General features: G+C 44.0%; 1 protein-coding gene across 1 annotated transcript in view; it reads right to left on the bottom strand.

Annotated features, from left to right (window-relative positions):
- The window catches only part of PITPNC1 (phosphatidylinositol transfer protein cytoplasmic 1), a 208045-nt gene extending 188957 nt beyond the window's left edge, over window positions 1–19088 (bottom strand). The window contains exon 1 of the mRNA XM_006912288.3: window positions 17379–19088. Coding sequence (XP_006912350.1) covers window positions 17379–17426 — 48 coding nt within the window. The 5' untranslated portion in view covers window positions 17427–19088. The remainder of the gene's footprint in view (window positions 1–17378) is intronic.
- Between the last annotated feature and the right edge of the window lie 1724 nt (window positions 19089–20812).

The following is a 20812-nucleotide window of genomic DNA, read 5'->3' as shown; positions in this document are numbered from 1 at the left end:
GCTTGTACACACGCATGTTCGTAACAGCAGTCTATCCAGAAGAGCCCGAAAGTAGACACAACCCAAATGTCCATCAGTTTCCTCAAAGAATAATCTCAGCAAAGGTTTTGTCATTCCCAGTGCCAGCTATCATTAAAGACTCCATTTCATACAATTAAACAATTATAATATGAAGCATACTTTACTTTCAGAACTTCAACATTTCATTCTGAAACTTTATCTCCCTTTCATAAATCTACTTTTAAGGACTCAGGATATAGGTGGAATGAGAGCAAGACTTCCTTTTTTACTGGAACTAATGTATTTTTAAAGCCCTGACTTAAATGATATCTTTAGATTATCACACATTCTTATCCAGGCTCTATTAGTTTCTGAATATTCATAGAATGACATCTTGGAGTTCATTTTCGCAAGATACAGTGTAGATAAACACAGAAGCTTTCTAAAAACAATCAAGGTTTCCCTCGAATAGCTCTAAGGTAATCTAAAATTGTATCTATGTTTCCAGTTTTACCAACATATGGCAGGCAAATATAAATAATTTGAACTTAAACACTCTCTTTCCATTAAGAAGGTCAATATTCTTATTTTATATCACAGTTTCTGAGATATATACGCCAAAATGTATCATTCCAGTAAGTAATTTAGGAACATATATTTATTTCAGAATCGGCTGTCTATATTGGTACAATAAGCTTGATAATGAACAAATGTCAACTTCTCTCTGGATGTCGAAAGCAACGGTTTTGGAGAAAGCAAACAGAATTTACAGCCAAAGAACCCTGGGTTTAAATCCAGCTCTGCCATTGACTGGGTGACTTTGGCAAATCCTATGAGCCTCAATTTCCACCTATGTAATCTGAAGATGAGAGGATTCACCCTGGAGGACGACAGTAAGGATGAAAGAAGATAATTAACACAGTGGTCCTGGCACACTAGAATGTTCCACTAATGTTGGCCCTCCGTGTCTTCCCTCCCCTGTGAAAGCAAAGCATTACTAAGTAAATGTCTACACAGACATAATTTTAATTGTTTAGACACTAAAAAAAAAATTGGCTTCACCATTTACTAAATTTTCTCCTCCGCATGCTAAATTATAATCTTAGTTAAACTGTTTCACAAAATATCTAATGAGAACCTTATCTTAAAAATTAGAACTAATGAGGAGTAGAGAATAATCCTTTCTTAAGCTTATTAATGTAATTGAGGGCTTCATCTCTACACCCAAATGCGTACTGGTTTCTGCAACCAAGGTAAGCAGTTATGGCCTCTATTTTATGACTGGGATGCTACTGAAACATCGGTGGCTTGCATAAAGACAGAAAGACATGCCTATCACTCCTGCCGCTAAGTTAAGAAGAGTAGCCAGCATGGTAAATAACAAAAGCAAGAATCAAAAACATTTCGTGGAACTTGAAGTCAGCATTCCAAGTCCCCTGGTAATGGCCGTTGTTGCTATAAGGCTGCTTGTGTTTGTAGGTCTCATACACACCAGAAAGAGAGGCTTGGCAGTGCCAGATCTCCTGGATTAAGACCTGAGTGGGGTGATCACCTTACCAAAAGCAGCCAGGAGTTTGATGCAACTTCTGAAAACAACAGTGTTGGCGCCAGAGCATCAGCAAAGCGTGAAGTGCTGAAGTAACAGGTGCCATGACCCCAGCACTCTTCTCCAGCCTCGGGGGCCCAAACTGGCCCCTGCCTATCTTTGTAGGGCCTGTGAGCTACAAATAGTTTTGCATTTTTAAGTAGCTGAAATCCATCAAAATTAGAATAATAATAATAATTGTGAAAATTATATGAAATTCAAATGTCGGTGTCCATAAATAAAATTTTATCGGAACACGGCCATGCCCATTCATTTACGTATTGGGTTTGCCTGTTTTTGTGTTACAGGTCAGAGTTGAGTTGCTGTGATAGAGACCTTATGACCTGTAAGTCTAAAATATTTCTATCCGGCCCTTTACAGGAAAAATTTGCTGACCTTCTGCTTTGGAGCATTGTGTTCAATGTTTTTTAAAGGGTGAAAAAAAGGAGGACCATGGGAATGGGGAGGGAATCTGGAAACCCTTTCATAAGGTGAATCACTGAGGGAATTGTGGATATTAAGCTGTAGAAGAGAAAACCAAAGGATGGCATTATAGTTTTCTTTAAATATTTAAAGAGCCAGCATAGGGAAGTGGCTTGTGTTTGTGTCACTCTACAGGGGAAAATGAGGAATGATCATAAAAGTTCTAGGGAGGCGGATATTAACGAAGCATAAGAAAGCATCTTCGAACCCGTGGAAGTAGACAATCAGGGAAGACGTCCTATTGTAAAAGAGTGAGCACCCTGCCATGCTGATGTTTAGGCTAAAAAGCAAGATGATTGCCATGCAAGATTGCTATAGAAAGGATTCTTACAGTGGGTAGGAAGCTAAACTGTTTTAACACTTGGGTTCCTCCTATGATTTTATCTCAAAAGAAAGAAAATGATCATCAACAGCAGGTGAGAACTTAATGACAAGTCAATGGAAACAATTTTTACTAACACACTCACCAAGGATTATACCCTTAAGAGAAATACAAATATATATATGTATGTGTGTATATGTATATATACGCACGTGTGTAAATGGCACACTAAAAAGGTCTTCCATTTAAATAAAGAAAACATCAGCTATAAAAAGAATCACATTAAGAAAAGAAGGGTTATTTTTAGAAGAAGGGCTCCAATTACACAAAATAAGGAAAGGACATCCACTGCTAAATAAAATGAGCTAAAATCTTTCCCTGTGTTACGATAGGGAATCAGTATGGCTCTGCTTAAAAGAGGGAGAGTAGTCTATATATAAAACGGAAAGGGGAGGAATGTGTTTAAAAAAGAAAAAAAGAACGTGCTAAAATGGGCACAGTTGGGTGATTTACTTCCCCTGGACTTCTTCATAAAATAGTTTTACGAACATCACAAAGCACAGCCACCTGTTAAGCTGTTATTTTGGCCTATCTATTTTCAATGGCAATCTTGACATCCAAGCAAGAGACGCACCAACATAGCAACATAAACATCGCGGTCTTGGAAAATAAAATTTTAAGAAGCAATTCATAGCCCCTGCAGGGCTAGAAATAAACTAATCCTTAAGTGTTCATTACTACGACATAACATTCCCATTGGGCAAACTCAGATCCTACAGGCACCTCAGGATTCCTTCCCATCAGCTATTTGGAAAGTAGAGACTTTAAAATGTCTATTATACTAGATGGTCCCCCTAAAATAAAGATATTTAAAAGCGTGATGTCTCATTCTGCGCATGGCTCAGGGAATGCATGATTACCAGGTGTTCAAGCAGCACCCATGGGTGGAAAATTATCAGCACCCCATACATTTGTAGGCTCCATATCTCATGTAATCAGCCCCTGATGGAGGTGAAAAGAGAGGTAGTTGACAACTGGGGAAATTGAGGCACAGGAAAATCGAGTCTTCCTAAATCAATTCATGGGTTTATACAAAGCGAGGACTCGGCTAGTTCTTCTAACTCCAATTCCATGCTCCTCACTGTACCGTACCAGAAACCCCAACTTAGGGAATCACAGGCTCAAGGAGATAAAATGCCAAGGTGTTTAATTAAATTAAAAGGTAGAGAAAAATGGGGGTCGGGGGGGATGACATTTGAAAGTGATTATGCCTCTTTTCAGGGATGAAAATCCCTGTGGGAGGTGGGGCAATTACTAGGACTTAAAAAAAATGTGTCCATTGTCAGATGTGGCTGACTTGCAATACAAATAAACCCAAGGAAAGCAAAAAGAAAGCTAATCTTCCAGCTTGAAGATGAGACACATCCAAAAGGTGAGTCATAGGGTGTCACAGGGTGGTGGCATGCCATCAGGAGTCTGCATCAGGGTGAGCAGGTTCTATCCTAGGGTGGATCCTGAGCCCAGCGGTCAGCAACATAGACCTGAACTCCAGCCCCAACCACAATTCATTAGCCCTGACCAGCACATCTCGCTGCCTCTTTTTCACTTTGTTCTTAAATTTTTTCAGTAAGAGTGGCCTTACTAAAGCCCCAGGGCAGTTCCTTCTCCAGGTCCACAGAAAAGGTTGTCCAACAGCGAAAACAACACTGAGTGTAGCCACCCTGCAGATGCAAAATAGATGAATCTATGATGAAGCTTCTGTGATGCAAGAGATCTGGCTGCTTTTGATCTAAAAAAGCAGTTTTAAACCCTTTTGAAAAATAAGATGGTTTCTGACGGACGTGACCATCACTGTTTTTTTTTTTTAAAGAACCCTAGAGGAGCATGGGCAAAAGGCTGAGCACCTACGTAAATAATGACTAATTTTAAATATACTTGACCATTTTGGAAGTGTTTTCTTTGAAAGACTTAAGGGGATTATTCCATTTGGACAATGAATAGCCTAATTTCTGGGGGTTTTTTTTGTTAAAACAAAACAAAACAAAAACAACCAAGCTCCTTTTCAGCCAGAGCTTGGCAAGGTATCTCTAAGTGCACCTATATCTGCAGTACTATAAGTCATAGTGCTAAAAAATGTAATTACACTCAGCTGTGTCCAAGTTTCCATCAAACACAATCCAAAAGAGGTGAATTATTAAATCCTGAATCTAAAAGTTTTTCATTTTGGACACGATGCCTCTTTATGAGCAGCAAAGACATAATATCAAAAAATGGGCATTCGTCATGGTCTTCTATAGTCCAGGGTTTAGGTCTCCAGCATGCACGGTACAATCTGTACCCTACTCATTAAAGTAATTCTAGTTACCCAACTCTGCACTTGAGGAAGGAGGGGATTAAATAACCATACTTCATTTCTTTAAACCTGTCTCGATGAGTAAAAGAACAGTCTATTTTCACAGCACCTTTTAAGTATTGATAATCCACTCATATTCACTGCGTCACTTTTAAGGAGGCTGAAGTACACCAGAAAGATGGATACGTATGAGGCTATATTAAGGGGCCACAATTAGTCTTTTCATCAGCCCTGGCATCATTATTTCAGATCAGGGCAAACTCTGCAAAATGTTCCTAATGGAGGACTGTGTCACCAGGGACTACCCACAGGGGACTCGACACATTTCAGAAGACACATCCCTGTCTTCGGAACTACCTGTCCATACGAACAGGTGATTACATCTTGTTTTCTCAAACATCTATCCAGTGCTGTTTCTCTATCTCAATTACTAATTACTGGGTTAATAGGAGTTCTGTTTCCTGTGATTCTGTTTTGCAGATGTTTAATATTATAGGTGTGTAAGAGGTTAAACACACCTGTGAGGTATCCCAGGCACACTGGAAAATGCTTCTCAGACTGGACTGAAACTGTGAGGACCAGCGATTTTCCAGACCCCACCACTTTCCTGGATAGTACACAGAACAAGCTGCTCCTTGAGGGTGCAAGGACCATCATCCTGCAAAATCGAATGAAATCCAGGTTGTTGGCTAGTGAGTTGAACACTCTATCTATAGACATCACTAAGAGAATTTACAATAAAAATGTTACAATTAATTGATTAATAAGCCATCAAACTGACATCAATTTCTCCTGAAAAAAAAATCCAAGAAAGAAAGACAGCAAGCAAGCAAGCAAGCAAGCAAGCAAGCAAGCAAGCTAATGTTTTAACCATATTTCTTTATTCAGAAAAAGGGATCAATTAATGTCTATTTCTACCTGGTACAGGAATAAAGCATTGTCATTAATTAAATATTCTGTCACCTACTTTAATAGAACACCTGTCAGTGCCAACCCTGTTTATTTGAAATGCTTCTAAAATGCACCGGTACATTTTCCTGCCTTATTAAGTATTCTGAACAAAGATGTACGTTTCCTGTTAAATGACAACAGTAGGTACTCCTGAATTCAAGTTGTCAAGCACTTCAGCTGTTGCTGCAAAGGTACAGGTCATTAACTGACTCATTAATGTCACTCAAGAGATGGGTATAGGCCCATCTTGTCATTTTCTACCTTTGAAAGAAAGCAAAATTCAGGAAAAAGTTCTAGCATGCTTAAAAACAAACAAACAAACAAACAAAAAACCAACCAGATACCTAAAGTAGTAAATTCATAGAAACAGAAAGTAAAATGGTGGTTGCCAGGCGCTGGAGGGAGGTGGGATAGGGTGTTAGTGTTTGATGGGCACAGTTTCACTTTTACAAGATGAAAAGAGTTCTGCTGGTGGATAGAGTGGTGATCGTGCAACAGTGTGAATATACTTAATGCCCCTGTGTACTAATAATGGGTAAAAAGGCAAATTTTATGCACTATGTAGTTTACCACAATTTAAAACAATTATTATTAAAAAAAAAACTGATCAGAATGTACATAGCCAATGAAGTGTGGTCCCCTTCAAATAGTTCATTTTAGGTGATTACACTGACACAGAACAAAACATCATTGAAATCTCCACCGTGGGACTCAGGGCAGGTTTCGCTTTTTCCATTGTTTCAACATGATTGATAATGATAAATGTCTTTTGAGGATATTTTTCATTTCGAAAAAACTTTTACAGCTCCATTTTCAGAAATAGAATTGTAACGAGTTAAAATTTCTGTATTTTAGTCCACATGAGGTATGACTATAAAGGAAGAGTATTAATTTATGCACGTGCTGGGTAAACTGGCTCTGGAGGCGATGTTAATAAAAGGAGCCCTCTCATTGCAGGAAGAGTAAATATACAGCTTTAAAGAGTATGTTTTGATCCTTTTTCATGCCCTCCAATTTGCTCCTCCACGTGAAGAGTTTTCAGTTTTCAAACAAATGTGCCAAAAACATGGTATGGCATCTCTGTTCCATAATTATTTTTAGATACTTAGTTTGAGAAACCCATGGTTGTTCATCAGCGAACCTCTCTGCTGACGATGTCTACGAAAGACAAAGGTTTTACTGCCATTAAAAGGAACAATTTTCAAAAGTGTAGAGGTGGTTCTCTTTTTAGAGCTGAGCTACAAAAGTTATTTTCAAAGGAGTATGATTCATTTATCAAAGTTAAGCTGAGGAATGTCACTTGGTTTAATGGTTGGGTAAAATCGATCGTCCGGTGGGAGATAAAACTTGACCACTCTCTTGGCTTAACTGGAATCCAAGATCAACTATTTCCTTTGATAATCCTGAACAAGTTATTTAATCTTTAATACATTTTTTAAATTGTGATAGAACTAAATAACCTCTAGTGCTCCTTCCAGCTTTAGGATTCTCGGCAAAGTAGTACTGGGTGGAGCAAAGAGCAAGGGCTATGGAGTTGGATCACCCAGGTGTGAATCTAGATCTACCACTGACTATTCATGCAACCACCCACAGTCTACATCTATAAAATGGGATGATAATGTCTAACACATAGGACCATTATGAGGACTAAGTGAAACGAGAAGGCACTCGACAAATGTTTCCCTCCTTTGCTTGTGAAATGTGACTGACATCGGTACACGCATATAAAATATAAATGAAATTTCAAAACACTTTCCAAACAGAATGTTTCATAGGATGCACTGCGAAAGCAAATAGGGCCGACTATTTTATTATGTGCATAAAAGCAAGGTTACTGCAAGGCCACACTCAACTAAGACCTTGTGACACAGCTCTAGTTCCTCAGTGCTGGGATCAAGAAAATCAATTAACATAAGACATGAAGACAGAGATGGCTCAGATAAGCAAAATGAACAGTGCAACCCTCAGCTTCTGAGGCTCTGTGGAGTCCTCCACGATACTTTTTAGAAAGCTTGGGTACAATACTCATTAACATATCACTGTCTCTATAAACTTTATACATAAGTTGGAAACCTTGCCAAAGAATCAAGAGATAAGTGAAACTTTGCCATTTCAAAAATAAATAAGTCAATCCCACTACTTGGCTTAAAACAAGAAAGTACTGGACAGCTTTGGAGAAATACAAACAATCCAGCCAACAATACCCAGTGCTCTTGAAGGCTTCAACAACTTCGTCACATAGCCATCCCCCTCGTCCACACACCCATCGGCACTTTCATTTTTGGTGATTTCAGTTACCTGTGGTCAACCGGGGTCTGAAAATTAAGTGGAAAATTCCAGAAAGAAACAATTCATAAGTTTTAAGTTGTGTGCCATTCTGAGTAGCGCGATGAGATCTAGCAGGTTTCCGCTCTGTCTCACCCAGGATCTGATTCATTCTTTTGCCAGAATATCCACGCTATAGACGCTACCTGCCCGTTAGTCACTCAGCAGCCGACTGTCACAGCATCACAGAACTTGTGTTTAAGTAATCCTTATTTTACTTAATAATGGTCCCAAAGCCATTCATATAACTTTTATTACATATGTTGTTATAAGTGTTCTATTTTATTATTAGTTACTGATGTTAATCTCTTACTATGCCTAATTTCTATATTAAGCTTTATCATAGGCATGTATGTGTAGGAAAAACAATGCAAGGGTCCACGAACACCGGGCCACAGACTGGTACTCATTAGGAACTGGGTCACACAGCAGCAGGTGAGCGGCAGATGAGCGAGTGAAGCTTCATCTGTATTTGCAGCCGCTCCCCAGCACCAGCATCACGGCCTTAGCTCCACCTCAGATCATCAGGCATGAGATTCTTATAGGAGCACCAGTCCCTGGTGCTGAAAAGGTTGGGGACCGCTGACATAGGGTACGTAGGGTCTAGTACTATCTCGCAGTTTCAGGCATCCAACTGAGAGTCTTGGAACACACCTTGCAGATAAGGCAGAACTACTGTATTAGCATCTGAGTTAATGGTGACTTCTTATTCCCATGTTTATATATTTTCTTCTAATACATCAATTCATTCTTTTTGGTGTAAAAACATAAACTAGTGCTCAGAAACACCTGGATCTGACCTTAATACAGCAAATATAATCAGGCCTGAAGTGTGTGTGCGTGTGTGTGCATGCGTGTGTGTGCGTGTGTGTGCGTGTATGTGTGTAGATGACACGGGGCAGGGGAGCAGTCTTTGGAGATTAGGTGCTTAAATTACGTGCTTAAACAACATTATTATAGGTTATCATCAAATTACATGTGTTTGGCCGATCTCACTTCTCTAGGTGATTCATTCCGGGAAAGAAACAACACCCTAAAGATCATCAAATATAATTCCAAAGGACTTAAAGGATGATTAAGTTTTTCTCTTTGCCCAGAAACAACAGGAATTCTAGAAGTTCATGCTGTACCCAAATTTAAAAGGAGCAAAAAAAGAAAAAGAAATGAAGAGTCATTAGATAAATTTGATCAAGAACTTACGTTAGCTACTTGTTTAGATATATGAGTCGACTTCCACTAAAGTCTCAAAAAAAAGTTTTAAGAGCAGGCCCCCTTTGTCAAAGTGCTGGGAAATGAAAGAATGAATCACTTTAATACTTGATGTCAAAATCTTGGTGAGTTCTGGCTTTCGTGTTTCTAGATCAACAAACGGCACTGTATAATGTTGCACAGGCAGTCAGCCAGGAAGTGGCGGGTGATCCTAGACTCCTTCCTCTGTCATGGGCAAAGCCAGCAGCCAAGATAGCATGTCCTGTGCAGTGGGGCTCCCTTCCGCCATCCCGGGAGATGTGCCCAGCCTGTAGAGGGGTGATTTTGCCATCCTAGACTGAGTCCATTGAGACATAATTTAAATAGCTAGTTGGCCTCCTTTACAATAAAGCTTATGATGGGAAGTCTTGGGGACATCTGCCTGAGATAAGTGCGGCGGAGGATTCAACCCCCCCGTGGAACCATTTCCTCCTCCAGAATGTATTCTAGGATTCACTCTGCTAGCACCTTATTTCCTGTTGGATGAGCATAGAAAGCAGAGAAATGCTCTTGGAGCCACAGCAGAATGGTCTCCAGGTACTGTTGCTTCATGATTGCCACCAGCCCCTGTCCTCTTGGGGACAGAGAACTTAAGTACGAAGTTCTGACCTAAATTGCAGTCATTCTGATCCAAATCTGGCAAGTTTTTCCCCCACCCTGCTACAGAAGAGAACAACCTCCTCTGGAAAGCTAAACTCACAGGACAAACAGAGCCATCTCCTTGAAGATATGATTCAAACTCAGCATTTTCTGTCAATGACTCTTTCTGAACACAGACGTCTGTTCTGCTGGAAAACACCCGTAGGCTCCTCTATTTAAAAAAAAAGAAAAAGAAAAAAAAAACCCAGCTCTATTGAGATCTATTTTATATATCAACAGAATGGTTTTTAATGTATTTACAGAGACTTGTGCAACCATTGCCATAATCTATTCTACAATGGCAACAAAACTTCTCCAATGGCTTCTGGACCATAAGCTTTAGCAGTGCAGGGGATACTGCCTTATCTGCTGCTCCATGCCTGGCACATAGTAGGAATCCACTAAGTATCTGTGATATGCACGCTTTCCTGCCACCCCAAGTACCAATCTAAATACAAGAAATAAACTACTTCTCTCCTCCAATGTTCAACCCAGCTAATTTCTCTGTGGTGGGAAGAATGGCTCCTAAGATTCCTACCTGGTGTGCACACCCTGTATATGTATAATTCCTTCCCTATGAATGTGGGTGGGCCTGATCTAAACAGGCCAGCTTTTTGGAAAAAGAGTCTAGAAGTCAGGGACAAAAAGTCAGAAAGATTCAAAGTTGCAGCAGATGCTCTCCTACTGGCCTTGAAGGGGGAACATGCCATGCTGTGGAAAGGACCACGTGGCAGGAAACAGCAGGTGGGCTCTAGAAGCTGGCCCCTAGCTGACGGCCAGCATGAAAGCGGAAATCTTAATTTTGTAACCACAAGGTTATTTCTGCCAATAACCACACGAGCTCAGAAGAAGACTCCAAGCTCCAGAAGGAAATGCAGCCTGGCGGACACCTCAATTTCAACCTGTGAGACTCTGAACAGAGATTCCAGCCATGCCAGCTCCAGACTTCTGGCTTACAGAGACCGTGAAACAATAAATGGCTGTTGTTTTAAGCTGCTACGTTCGGAATCATTTGTTACACAGCAATAGAAATCTAATACATTCCTCTAGGATTTAGGAAGAAAGCAAAATGATTACACGAACTCCCAGGAATGACTGGCCTCAAACTTCTCAGCTGTGTCACTGAGGAATTTTAAAATGAAGATGTTTTTAATATAAAAGAATCTCTAGTTTGCACAACTACAGGCAGTATAAAACTTAAGTGAAAAAAAATTTCAACAGTGTGCTGGAAGACAGGGTCGGCTTTCTCCTGACAGATTCCTGTGTTTTCAGCTGCTTTCTACCTGTTCACTCAGCAGGTACCAACTATGTGACAGACCTGCAAGTTATGCACTACGACCGCCCCGTCCAGTACGGCAGCCACCAGCCACATGTGGCCCCTGAGCACTGGCTAGTGGAGACTGAAATGTGCTGCAAATGGAAAATATGTACCAAGACTTAGTATGAAAGAAAAATAAGTTAAAATACCTTGTCGGTATTTTCCTAGGTGGATTACGCATTGAAAAGATAGTGACAGAGAGAGGTGACAAACAAGGCACCAAGTAAGTACATGTGACAATTGCTCTGACGGAAAGAAAGAAGTGCAGAGATAAAGGGAAATAGGGAAAAACTATTTTAGAGGAGTGGTGAGGAAAGCGGTCTCCGAGGAGGTAACATTTCCACTCATAAACCCCCAAGTTTTCTGTAAACTTTCAAGTTTTAACACATGACGGCAGCAGGGGCTGGGGAGCCTGACTGGCCTGACAAAGGTAGTCGGTCATTTACAGGGCCATTACGTTGCACTGTTCCCAGTGGGCTCCGTGTAAACGGCACCCCTGGAGGTGTGCACCCCGAGATACTGTTTGTACCCGTTTCTGTAAGTTGGAGGCCGTGTGGTATAAAAAGTCAAGCTTCCAAGCTAAATTCTTCAAACAACTTTACATTCTCCAGATACCATTTATTTTCCAGTTTTAATACTTATAACACACTTGGACCTCATCTACCATGTGGCCTACAAAGAAAATCTCCACTGGGAAATACCACAAAATTCCTGACTTCATGCATGAGACAGGGAGGGCAGGCAGCTGGCAGCCTGCAATCTGAAATTCTCTTTTTCCTCTCCCAGTGGGCTGAATTTGCTCAAGATATGGAAAACCTTCCTGACTTCTTGGCTACAAATCAGCTGATTTTGATGTGTCTTTTTCTCCGAACAGAGGCAGAAGTGTTAGCTGATTTTCAAAAAAGTTTTCAGTTACTTGACTGTACAGACCTCCAGGCAACGGAAAGCAGGCCGAAGCCCACACAGGCCAGCCCGGGCACCTGCGCCCTCACTCAGGCGGCTAAAGCAATGAACCTCAACGGACTCTTCCAGTCATCACTGCCCCCGAAAAACACGTTTACTGCTTGTCACTGTGCATACACTTTTATATTTAAAACAACATCTTCATGAACCCTCCTGCCTATACGCGCGCGCGCACACACACACGCACGCACACACACACACACATTTTCCTAACGGATACTCTGGAGCCATAGGGAGGATTGTACAGAGGTTGAATATTGAAAATATATTACTTTTTAAAAAGCTGCTTACAAAAAATAGTATTCTCCATTCACCTGAAATGAGAGCCTTTCTCCAATGAAGATGACTCGCCTTTCTCTGAATATCAATAACACTCACTTAATCAGACAGGGTTTCTAAGTTGATTTGTAAGAGCTTTAAGGACTCACTCGATGCCTTCTTAATGAAAAGCAAAAGTTAATTACCCCCCTTTTGACTCGGGTTTTGTTAACAATAGTGAGCATTTTATTTCAAGGCCCAGAATCTGTTTCATGTGACGGGCACTCACACCCAAATCACAGGGAAAATGGACCGTCCTTCATACACAAAGTCAATTTCACTGACCAGCCAGGAGGACAGCATCTGTTCCCTGTTGTCTGATCCATTAGTGGTGAAAGGTTTGCACTTATCCATTAACCCCCCTCTCCCCGCTCCCCGTGCCCTTCACCACCAAAAGGGAGCTTTGCAAGAGAGCTGGGCAGCATGAGGAAAACTGTTTCCTGACTGTGAAATAAGCAAGAAAAACTACCAAGATGGCCCAGAAATCCAACTCAGGACCCTGGCACTGGTTCCTCCCAACTAGACTAACAGGGGAAAAAACAGTCACAATAATGCTCATTCTTAAGAAACATTTTCAAAATTATGTTTATGAGGAATCCTGGGGAAGGTCTACGAGATTAATCCAAGGAGCCTTTATTTTCAGAGGTGTCACTTTGCACAACAAAAAACCAAGTGTCAACACCAGAAATTCTCTCCTTAAAAAAACTTCTGCCCCAATGTCTTTGCAGATGCAGTCCTCGAAAACTGTTTAAAACAGAGGCTAAGAAGCACTGTTGGGCATTTTGGCGTCTCCATTTATGTCATTCCAGAGACGGCACCACCCCGATCCCAAATCTGTTCTCAGAAATGTGCGTAAGAAACGTCTCTGGGGACCCGGGGAGCCTGGATAAAGTGCACTGGCTCCCTGCCAGGACAAAGAACAAAATAATATTCTGTATTGAAAAAGTGGTTTTCTTTTCTTTCCTTTTCTTTTCTTGAAAAGGAGAGGAGTGTTTCTATTTTTCATTGTGCATCAAATCCCTAAAGACCACAAATAAATCCCTAAAAGTACACACATTAATGTAAATGCAGTCAGAACAGGAACTGTTAAAACACCAAAGCAAGCAATGAAAACAAAAGGATTCCTGCCTTAGGTCATATTAGGGATGTGCTGAGCTTTAGGAAAATGGTTATTTTACTTGTAAGTACCTGTCAGGGAGGGGTGATCTTCAGATGGTGCTTTAAGGAGTCATGAAGTTGGAATTTGGGATTGGGATGCTGGAACCAGTGGCAGCACCAAAGGAGTGGCTTGGGGAGGTAGGGGTCCATAATCTCTATGGAGCCACACATCTAAAAGTCACCCCAAATAAACATACAATCTAAGGAAAACCAGTGGGCTTGTTATACAAAAGTAGCTTCAGATAGAACCCTCTGGTCACTCTTCCAGTCAGCTGACTACCCCTAAAGGTCGCCTTAGTAGACAAGGTCAGAATCTCCAGCCCACCTTCAACTAGAGATTGCTCGGCATACTTGCCCTGCACATCAGGCTTAGGGATAATATTTCTTTCCAACGAGGAATCCCAGTGGAGGGGAGCGGGGCAGGGGTGAACCCCTGACCTATAGTTAAACAACTTTGCAACTCAGAAGATGGGGTTCTGGCCCAGACTCTGCCCTTAGCTATAAGATGGGATACTAACTGAACCTTCTACAATTCCAGTCTTCTCCGCAAATGGCTAGACTATAGATGACTTCTAGTAGCCCTTCCAAGTCTAAAATTCCAGAGTCTACATCACCAAATGTTGCAAATGAAGACAATGACGACTGTCTCTTTATGACCAACTATCAGCCCCCGGGGCCCTTTCCTGCACAGATCTTACCAATGAGCTTACATTTAGTTCAGAGACAATGGTGTTCAACATAAACGAGGAAACTATTCCAATGAAGCTTTATATTGTTTTAGGTGTTAATTTCAGAATAAAGAATTATAAGAAGTGATTCTGAAATTAACATCTAAAACAATACAAAACACCAGCTGATCTAGACTGTAGTTCAGCTTTCTTTTCTTCATCTCTTTCCTGGAACTAGGGGACATCTGATGAGTTAAAGTAAGGCTAGAGAAATAGTAGAAACAGTTCAAAAGATCTTTGATTTTTCATTTAGTCGATAGCATTGACGTTATCTGTTTTCAAAAAATGTTTTTTCCTTTTGCTGGAGTAAATGCTAGTGACAATCAGAGAGCAGAGCGAGGGAAAACAAACAATGGTTTTTACCACAGCTCTGGTTCTGGCTTGGCTATTAACTAGTTGTGTGGCCTGGTGTACGTTACTTAACCATTCTGAATCTCAGTTTACTCACCTGCAAAATGTGGATAATAACACACCAGTCCCTCTTACGCTCCCCTCCGCCAGGAGTTAAATGGCATAAGGCCAGGGAAACGAACAGACACACACAGCGCTGGTTTTCTCGGTGACTCTCCAAAGCAAGGGCATTTGCCTCATTTTCAAAAATACGGACACTGCTACTAATTAACTATGGTAGTTAAACAGAAATAAGTTCCAGAAGTTCCACATAGGTCTGTGAATTGGGCCTAAAGCAAATCAAGAGTTGAAGCAAAAGTCAGGTGTCTAAAAACCCACCTATGCTGACGACACCCATTTTTCTGAAGACACCTGTTTCCCAGTTTTCAGTGTTAAGGTGGGCAGGACACAGTGCCAAGGGGGATCATGGAAATCGTGGGGTTCACTACCAGTCAGACCCTAAGGGTCTCACCTCTAGCGAGCTGGGCCTAGTTTCCTCATCCATCATCTGGTTTGGTTCATCTCAAGCCTTCCAGTTTGAAATCTCTATCAATCTAAACCGCCCCCGCTCCCACTGCTGCTTCTCTGACAGAGTAGAAAAGCACTTTAGAAGAATATGACCTTACAGAAACTGAATCACGCTTTAGTCCAAATGAATTATACATTAATTAAGTTATAATTATACATTATATTACAGGTGGAGGCTGATTTCATTTGCCAATTAAGAAAAGAGGGCCTCCACCTGTACCACTCAAATGTGATTACTTCACCAGGAAGCGGTGGGTATTTAAGAACCAAAAAAAAAAAGTGGGAGAAAGAGCTGTGCTTGTGTGTTCAAGAAAGCCTGAGAAGGGAACCAACCATAACAGATTTTGCAGGCAATAGAGAAGATTCTAGAACTGGTGATTTTCTTGACTATCACCTGTATTTGGGGGTATTTCATGCAGTACCAACATTGCCCTTTCTGGTTCCAAATTCCAAATTCCGATCAATAAGTAAAGTCATCTGGAGGAGATGAGATAGAAGTATACGCAAGCCGAACCGCTGCAGTTCAGTCAGTTGCCCTAGGGGTAGGAAGATCTCAACCTTTTCAAGAAATATTTAGGTTAACCAGTTTCATTCATTTGCCTCCCTCCCTCTTCAGATAGCTGTGTGCTGCCTCTCCACTTTATTTACAAGGCCGGAATGCACCTCCCAAAATTCTGCCTACCCACAAGGCCTCCACCTTCAAGATCTTGTGCAAATGCTATCTCCTCAAATACCTACAAACTGCAATGTTCCGTTGCTCATTCGGGTGGGGACTGGTCTTTCCCGCGGCCAGCGTCCCTGGGATGCGTTATTTTGAACTCGGAGCTACTCTGATCTTGCCTTGGATTGTACATGGGTCTAGCCTCAACACTAGCTCCAGATGACAAATGAAGATAGCCCTTGGGAGCACAGCCATGTATTTGGTTAAATATCTTTTTCTCTCCCAAAGCACCTGGCCCCTTGCACAAAGTAGTGGATCAATGATAGCTGATAGATTTAAGTGCACTGTATTTAAGTATAAATGTGGTTGGGGTCGCCGGTTTCGTTAGTGTTGCCACACCAAACCAAACTAGTGAGTTTCAAATTGCCTTGATTGACTTCACGCTTCCTCAGTTCCAGGACAGGCGCTAAGCAATTGTGAAATCACCTAAAGGCAGGGAGCAGAGGGCGAATAAAGGGAAGCCAGGGCCTGGATAATCTTCCCTGAGTCATCATTTCCTGAATGATGGAGCTTGCTGCTCCGGGGGAATGGAACCTGAGCAGCGCGTGGAAGACAAGCCCCGCCGCTCGCCCGCGCGGGTGCTGCTGCAGCGGGACCCTGGAGCAGGAGCAGGAGCCGGCCCCGCACCCACGTGCTGGAGCGCCCTCCTGTGGCGGCGCCGCAGCCCCCGCCGCGCGCGGCTCGCCCGCAGACCACGTCCCCCCGCCGCCCAAGAAACAAGAGACGCAGAAAGTTTCCGAGCCAGGCTGTTTGCGAAAGGTCGAAGCCAGGTCCTGGTGCCTCGGTGCGCGCGCGTGGCGGGAGCAGGGCCTAGGCTGGCGGCCACCGCATAAGGTCCAGGCCCAGACGGACCCCCCCAAGGGCTCCGAGGTGTCCTCCACCCGGGCTCGAGGCCTCCGGACCCCGAGGGCGAAGGACTCCACCCCGCACCCCGACCTTACGGCGAAGAGCGGACGGGAAGCCTGTCCCCCACTACCACCGCGCGCTTGGGGCTCCTGGGTTTGCATTATTCATTTCTTAACTGGAGAAAGGGGGCGCACCGACTCCCTTTGGCGCATTCTGATTCCCAGTAATCTGGATTCTGAATGCCCAAAGGGCCCACCTGGAGTCCACCGCCCCACCCAACGCCGCTTCCCCGGCTGGGGTGACAAGTGGAAACAGCAATTCCCCTTCTTCCACCCGCTCCAGCCTCCTAGTTTGGGAGGTGACAGTGTCCCACCAGGTTCTCCTGCCGCCCGCAGTAGACTCGCCGGCCAGGAGGCGGCGGCGGGGGACGCGGCGCCCCAAGGAAGGGGGCGGGGGGCGGGGGACCGGGAGCGGACGAGGCCGGGCCCGGCGCGGCGTTTACCTCGTCCACGGTGAGCGGCATGCAGATCCGGTACTCCTTCAGCAGCATGGTCCTGCCGGCCGCGGACCCCCGGAGCTGGAAGCGGGGGCGCCCCCCAGGAAACAAGGCTGCCGCCCAGGCGCAGGGCAAAGCGCCGGGAGCCCAGCGCTCGGAGCCGGCGGGCGAAGCGGCCCCGGCGGTGCGCTCAGCTCCTGACTGCCTGCTCTCCGCCCGAGAGCATGTCAAGGTTTGGGTCCGGTGTTCGCGGCTCCCCCGCCTCCTTCCTAGCCGAGGTCGGTCCTCCCGGAACGCGGCGTTTCAAAGTCAGGGAGGAAGGGAGGGAGCCCCGCTGGAAACCGCTCTGATATGCAGCCCGGGGCGGTAGGAGCAGCCGTCAGATCAGGACATGCCCCGTGGCGGGCCAGGGAGGAAAAAAAAGAGATTTCCAAAAATTAAAGCGAATGCACAAAAGTCACCCGCTCGATCCGCCTCTGAAACCAGACATGAACCTGGAGACCACCCCCTTCTCAGGCCGGTCTGCCCAATGCGAATTCACCAGGAACACACTGCAGCCGGGGCTGGAGATGCTGACTTTCCAGACAAAGGCTCGATCGGCTCCTCTCCCCAGGCGGTAAACAAGATTGCCTGATCTTTTTAGGGCCAGTCCCCGAGGCGCTCCGAAGCTCGCTGGAGGAGAAAAGGGAAGCCGCCGCCGCCGCTGCCGGGCTCCGCCGGGCTGGGGCCCGGGGTTCCTCCAACCTCCGCTCGCGCAAGGAAGGGCGGGCGAGAGCAAGCTGGCGCCTTCCGCGCGCGTCCCCTCCCCCGAGTCCCTCGGCTCCCTGAGCGCCGTGCGTGCCCGCGAGTTTGCAGCCACCTCGCCGGGACCGGAGAGTCCGCGCGGAGCTGCAGTGTGTGCCTCGGGCCGGGGAGGTGGGTACGGGAGGAGCCAGCGCGAGCGAGGCTGACATCAGCAGCGGCCGCGGCAGGGAGGGTAGCCCCATCCGGCCAATGGGGAAATGGCAAAGAATGTGGAGGATTTAAACAAAACAGCATGTCTCTGCCGCGCTGCTGCCAGACGGCCGGGCTGCCCCGGAGCCCAGCCCGCCCGGCGCCGCGGAGAGTCGGAGAAGGAGGCTTCTCTCGGCTCCTTTACCCCCTGAATCTGTTCTCCAGGGTGTCCTGGGTGCCACAGTGCTCTGTCCAGCCACTCTGGGAAGCTTCTGGTTCCAAGAAACGCAAGTGCTCTTCGACTTTTGGCAAAAGTCTTTACAAATACCCACCACGAATGTTTTCACTTTGGTCCAGCAAGCAAGTCCAGCGCTGGAGAGGTGATGGAATTCCAGAGCATGAGAACCCTTGCCTGGTTTCCCGACTGGTTCCAGAAAAGGAATCCTGGAAAAACTAGGGAATGCAACAGTGTGAATGCAGAATGAAGTACAAACATAAAGACGTGCCAGCAGAGGGAAGGTGAACCGGACACAGCCTTGCACGCTCCTGGCCCTGCTCTGCAGTCTGCCTGCAGGCTTCACAGAGCAGCAAGAATGGGTGTTCGTGTCAGCACTCCTAAGTTCAAAAAGTCACAGTGAAATGTCAATGAAAATGCCTGGAGTGTTGGTATTTCATCCATATTAAACAGATCCCTCATTTTAACCACAAGAGGCACATTCTTCAGTTACTCAGGAAGCTGCATGTAACTGCTGAAGTCTGTTTTTCATTTGTCTGGTATTTTTAAGCCTGTTTTTATGAAAAGTTGCTGGATGGAAAACACACCAGTTGCCTCTATGCAGAACAACCTGCAAGCATCATCTTTTCTCAGAAAAATATTCATGCTTTAAAGTCCTGCAGCTACTCATAGTGCTTGGATGGCAATACAGATGGCCTCACTATTACAGTATGTTAAATTGTGATTAATAAATATCCAGTATAACTATGGTGGGCTGTGGCAAAAATCATCCAGATGGCTGGAGAGAATTTATAGCTGTGTGAACATGATACAAAGCCTGATAGAAAAATGACACCCTGTACCCAGTTTATATTTTAGTGAAAACTATTTTCTAGATAAATGCTTCCCAGAGTTGGCTCAGAAATACTCACAGCAACTAATTAAAGCTAAACCAAATTCCTCGAGGTGGAAAATCTAAATCTGACACTTTGTGTTGAATAATAACACATTGAAAGCCTGTGATATGGAAAGAAGCTCAAGCTGTTTTTCTTTTTTCTACTTCTTACTTGAAAACAAGTGTAGTGGTTTCGCTTCTGGCACCTAATACTCTTCCCAGAGGCAGCTTGGGCATGTATTTGGTTAGCCACACAGACACATGCACAGGGGACATCAGAATACATGGATATATTCCTGGCTTCCTAGATGTTTCCTGACATTGATGCTGTAAATCAGTATTTTACTGATGACTATTACGGTTGAGGAACGACTTCTCTGAATTCCCCAAACTGCAAGTCCCCAGGTTCCCGCCTCTCCCCTTACCCTTCTTGCAAGCTGACTTCCTCACTGAATTTTTCCTTTTCACACAGTCTGCATGCCTGGTCACACGGATCTTGTTCAAGCTTTAATCTCTCAACCTTCAAAACCTCTCAGCCATTCTCTACGCTCTATTGAGCGAATTCAAATTCTTTGGCAGGAGGATCAAGGCTCTGAATCTACCTTTCCCACAATAGCCAGTCGCCCTTCCCCTGAGACAAATCCGTTGGCCGGAAAAAGCCTCCACTTTGCTCCTGCCATTGCCTTCAAAGAGAACCCCTCCCCTGCTCCATCCCCCAGTGACACCATTTTTTCAGCAGGGCACTGGCAATCTGTGTTTTTGGAAAGAGCTTCTGATGGTATTGTGTTGGATGGGTTAGAACACAAGGACACCAGAGGCAGGAGATTATGTTATTATAATACTATAGGAGACATATGTGGAGAGCCTGAAATGGTGAATGAAGAAAAGAGGATGCATTTTAAAGATTTGGAAAGGACTTGGGGATGGATTGGTTTTCTCTACAACAGCATTTGGGGGATGGGAGGGTAAAGGGAGGGCTTATTCATTCATAACTCATTCACACAAAGGGAGGAGAGTGCCATCTACTGGACAGACGCATTTGAAAAAATGTTTGAAGTCACCTACCAGCAAAAAGTCTGACAAGGAGAATTGTATCTTTGTTTCTCTTCAACCAGTTCAACTTCCAAAGAACCTTGAAGGTGTCGCTATCATCATTCTGGACAATATGATGTTCCATTAACAACACACAGTCTACAGTTACTAATCATCACATATTTAAAAAATGGGGGTGTGGTAGAAAGGGCAAAAAGAGAAACAAAGAGTAAAGCTACCAGTATGGAATAATATCACCAAAAGGAGAATACTATTAGCCTATGCATGTCTGTGACAGCGTGTATTCAGATAAGTGACAACCTATGAAGGCAGGGGTTACGAGAAGGGAGGAGGTACACGTCAAAA

Source organism: Pteropus alecto, unplaced genomic scaffold (assembly GCF_000325575.1).
Source record: "Pteropus alecto unplaced genomic scaffold, ASM32557v1 scaffold134, whole genome shotgun sequence".
NCBI lineage: Eukaryota > Metazoa > Chordata > Mammalia > Chiroptera > Pteropodidae > Pteropus > Pteropus alecto.
Note: the sequence above shows the minus strand (reverse complement) of the source record. Positions and strands in the feature narration are given on the sequence as shown.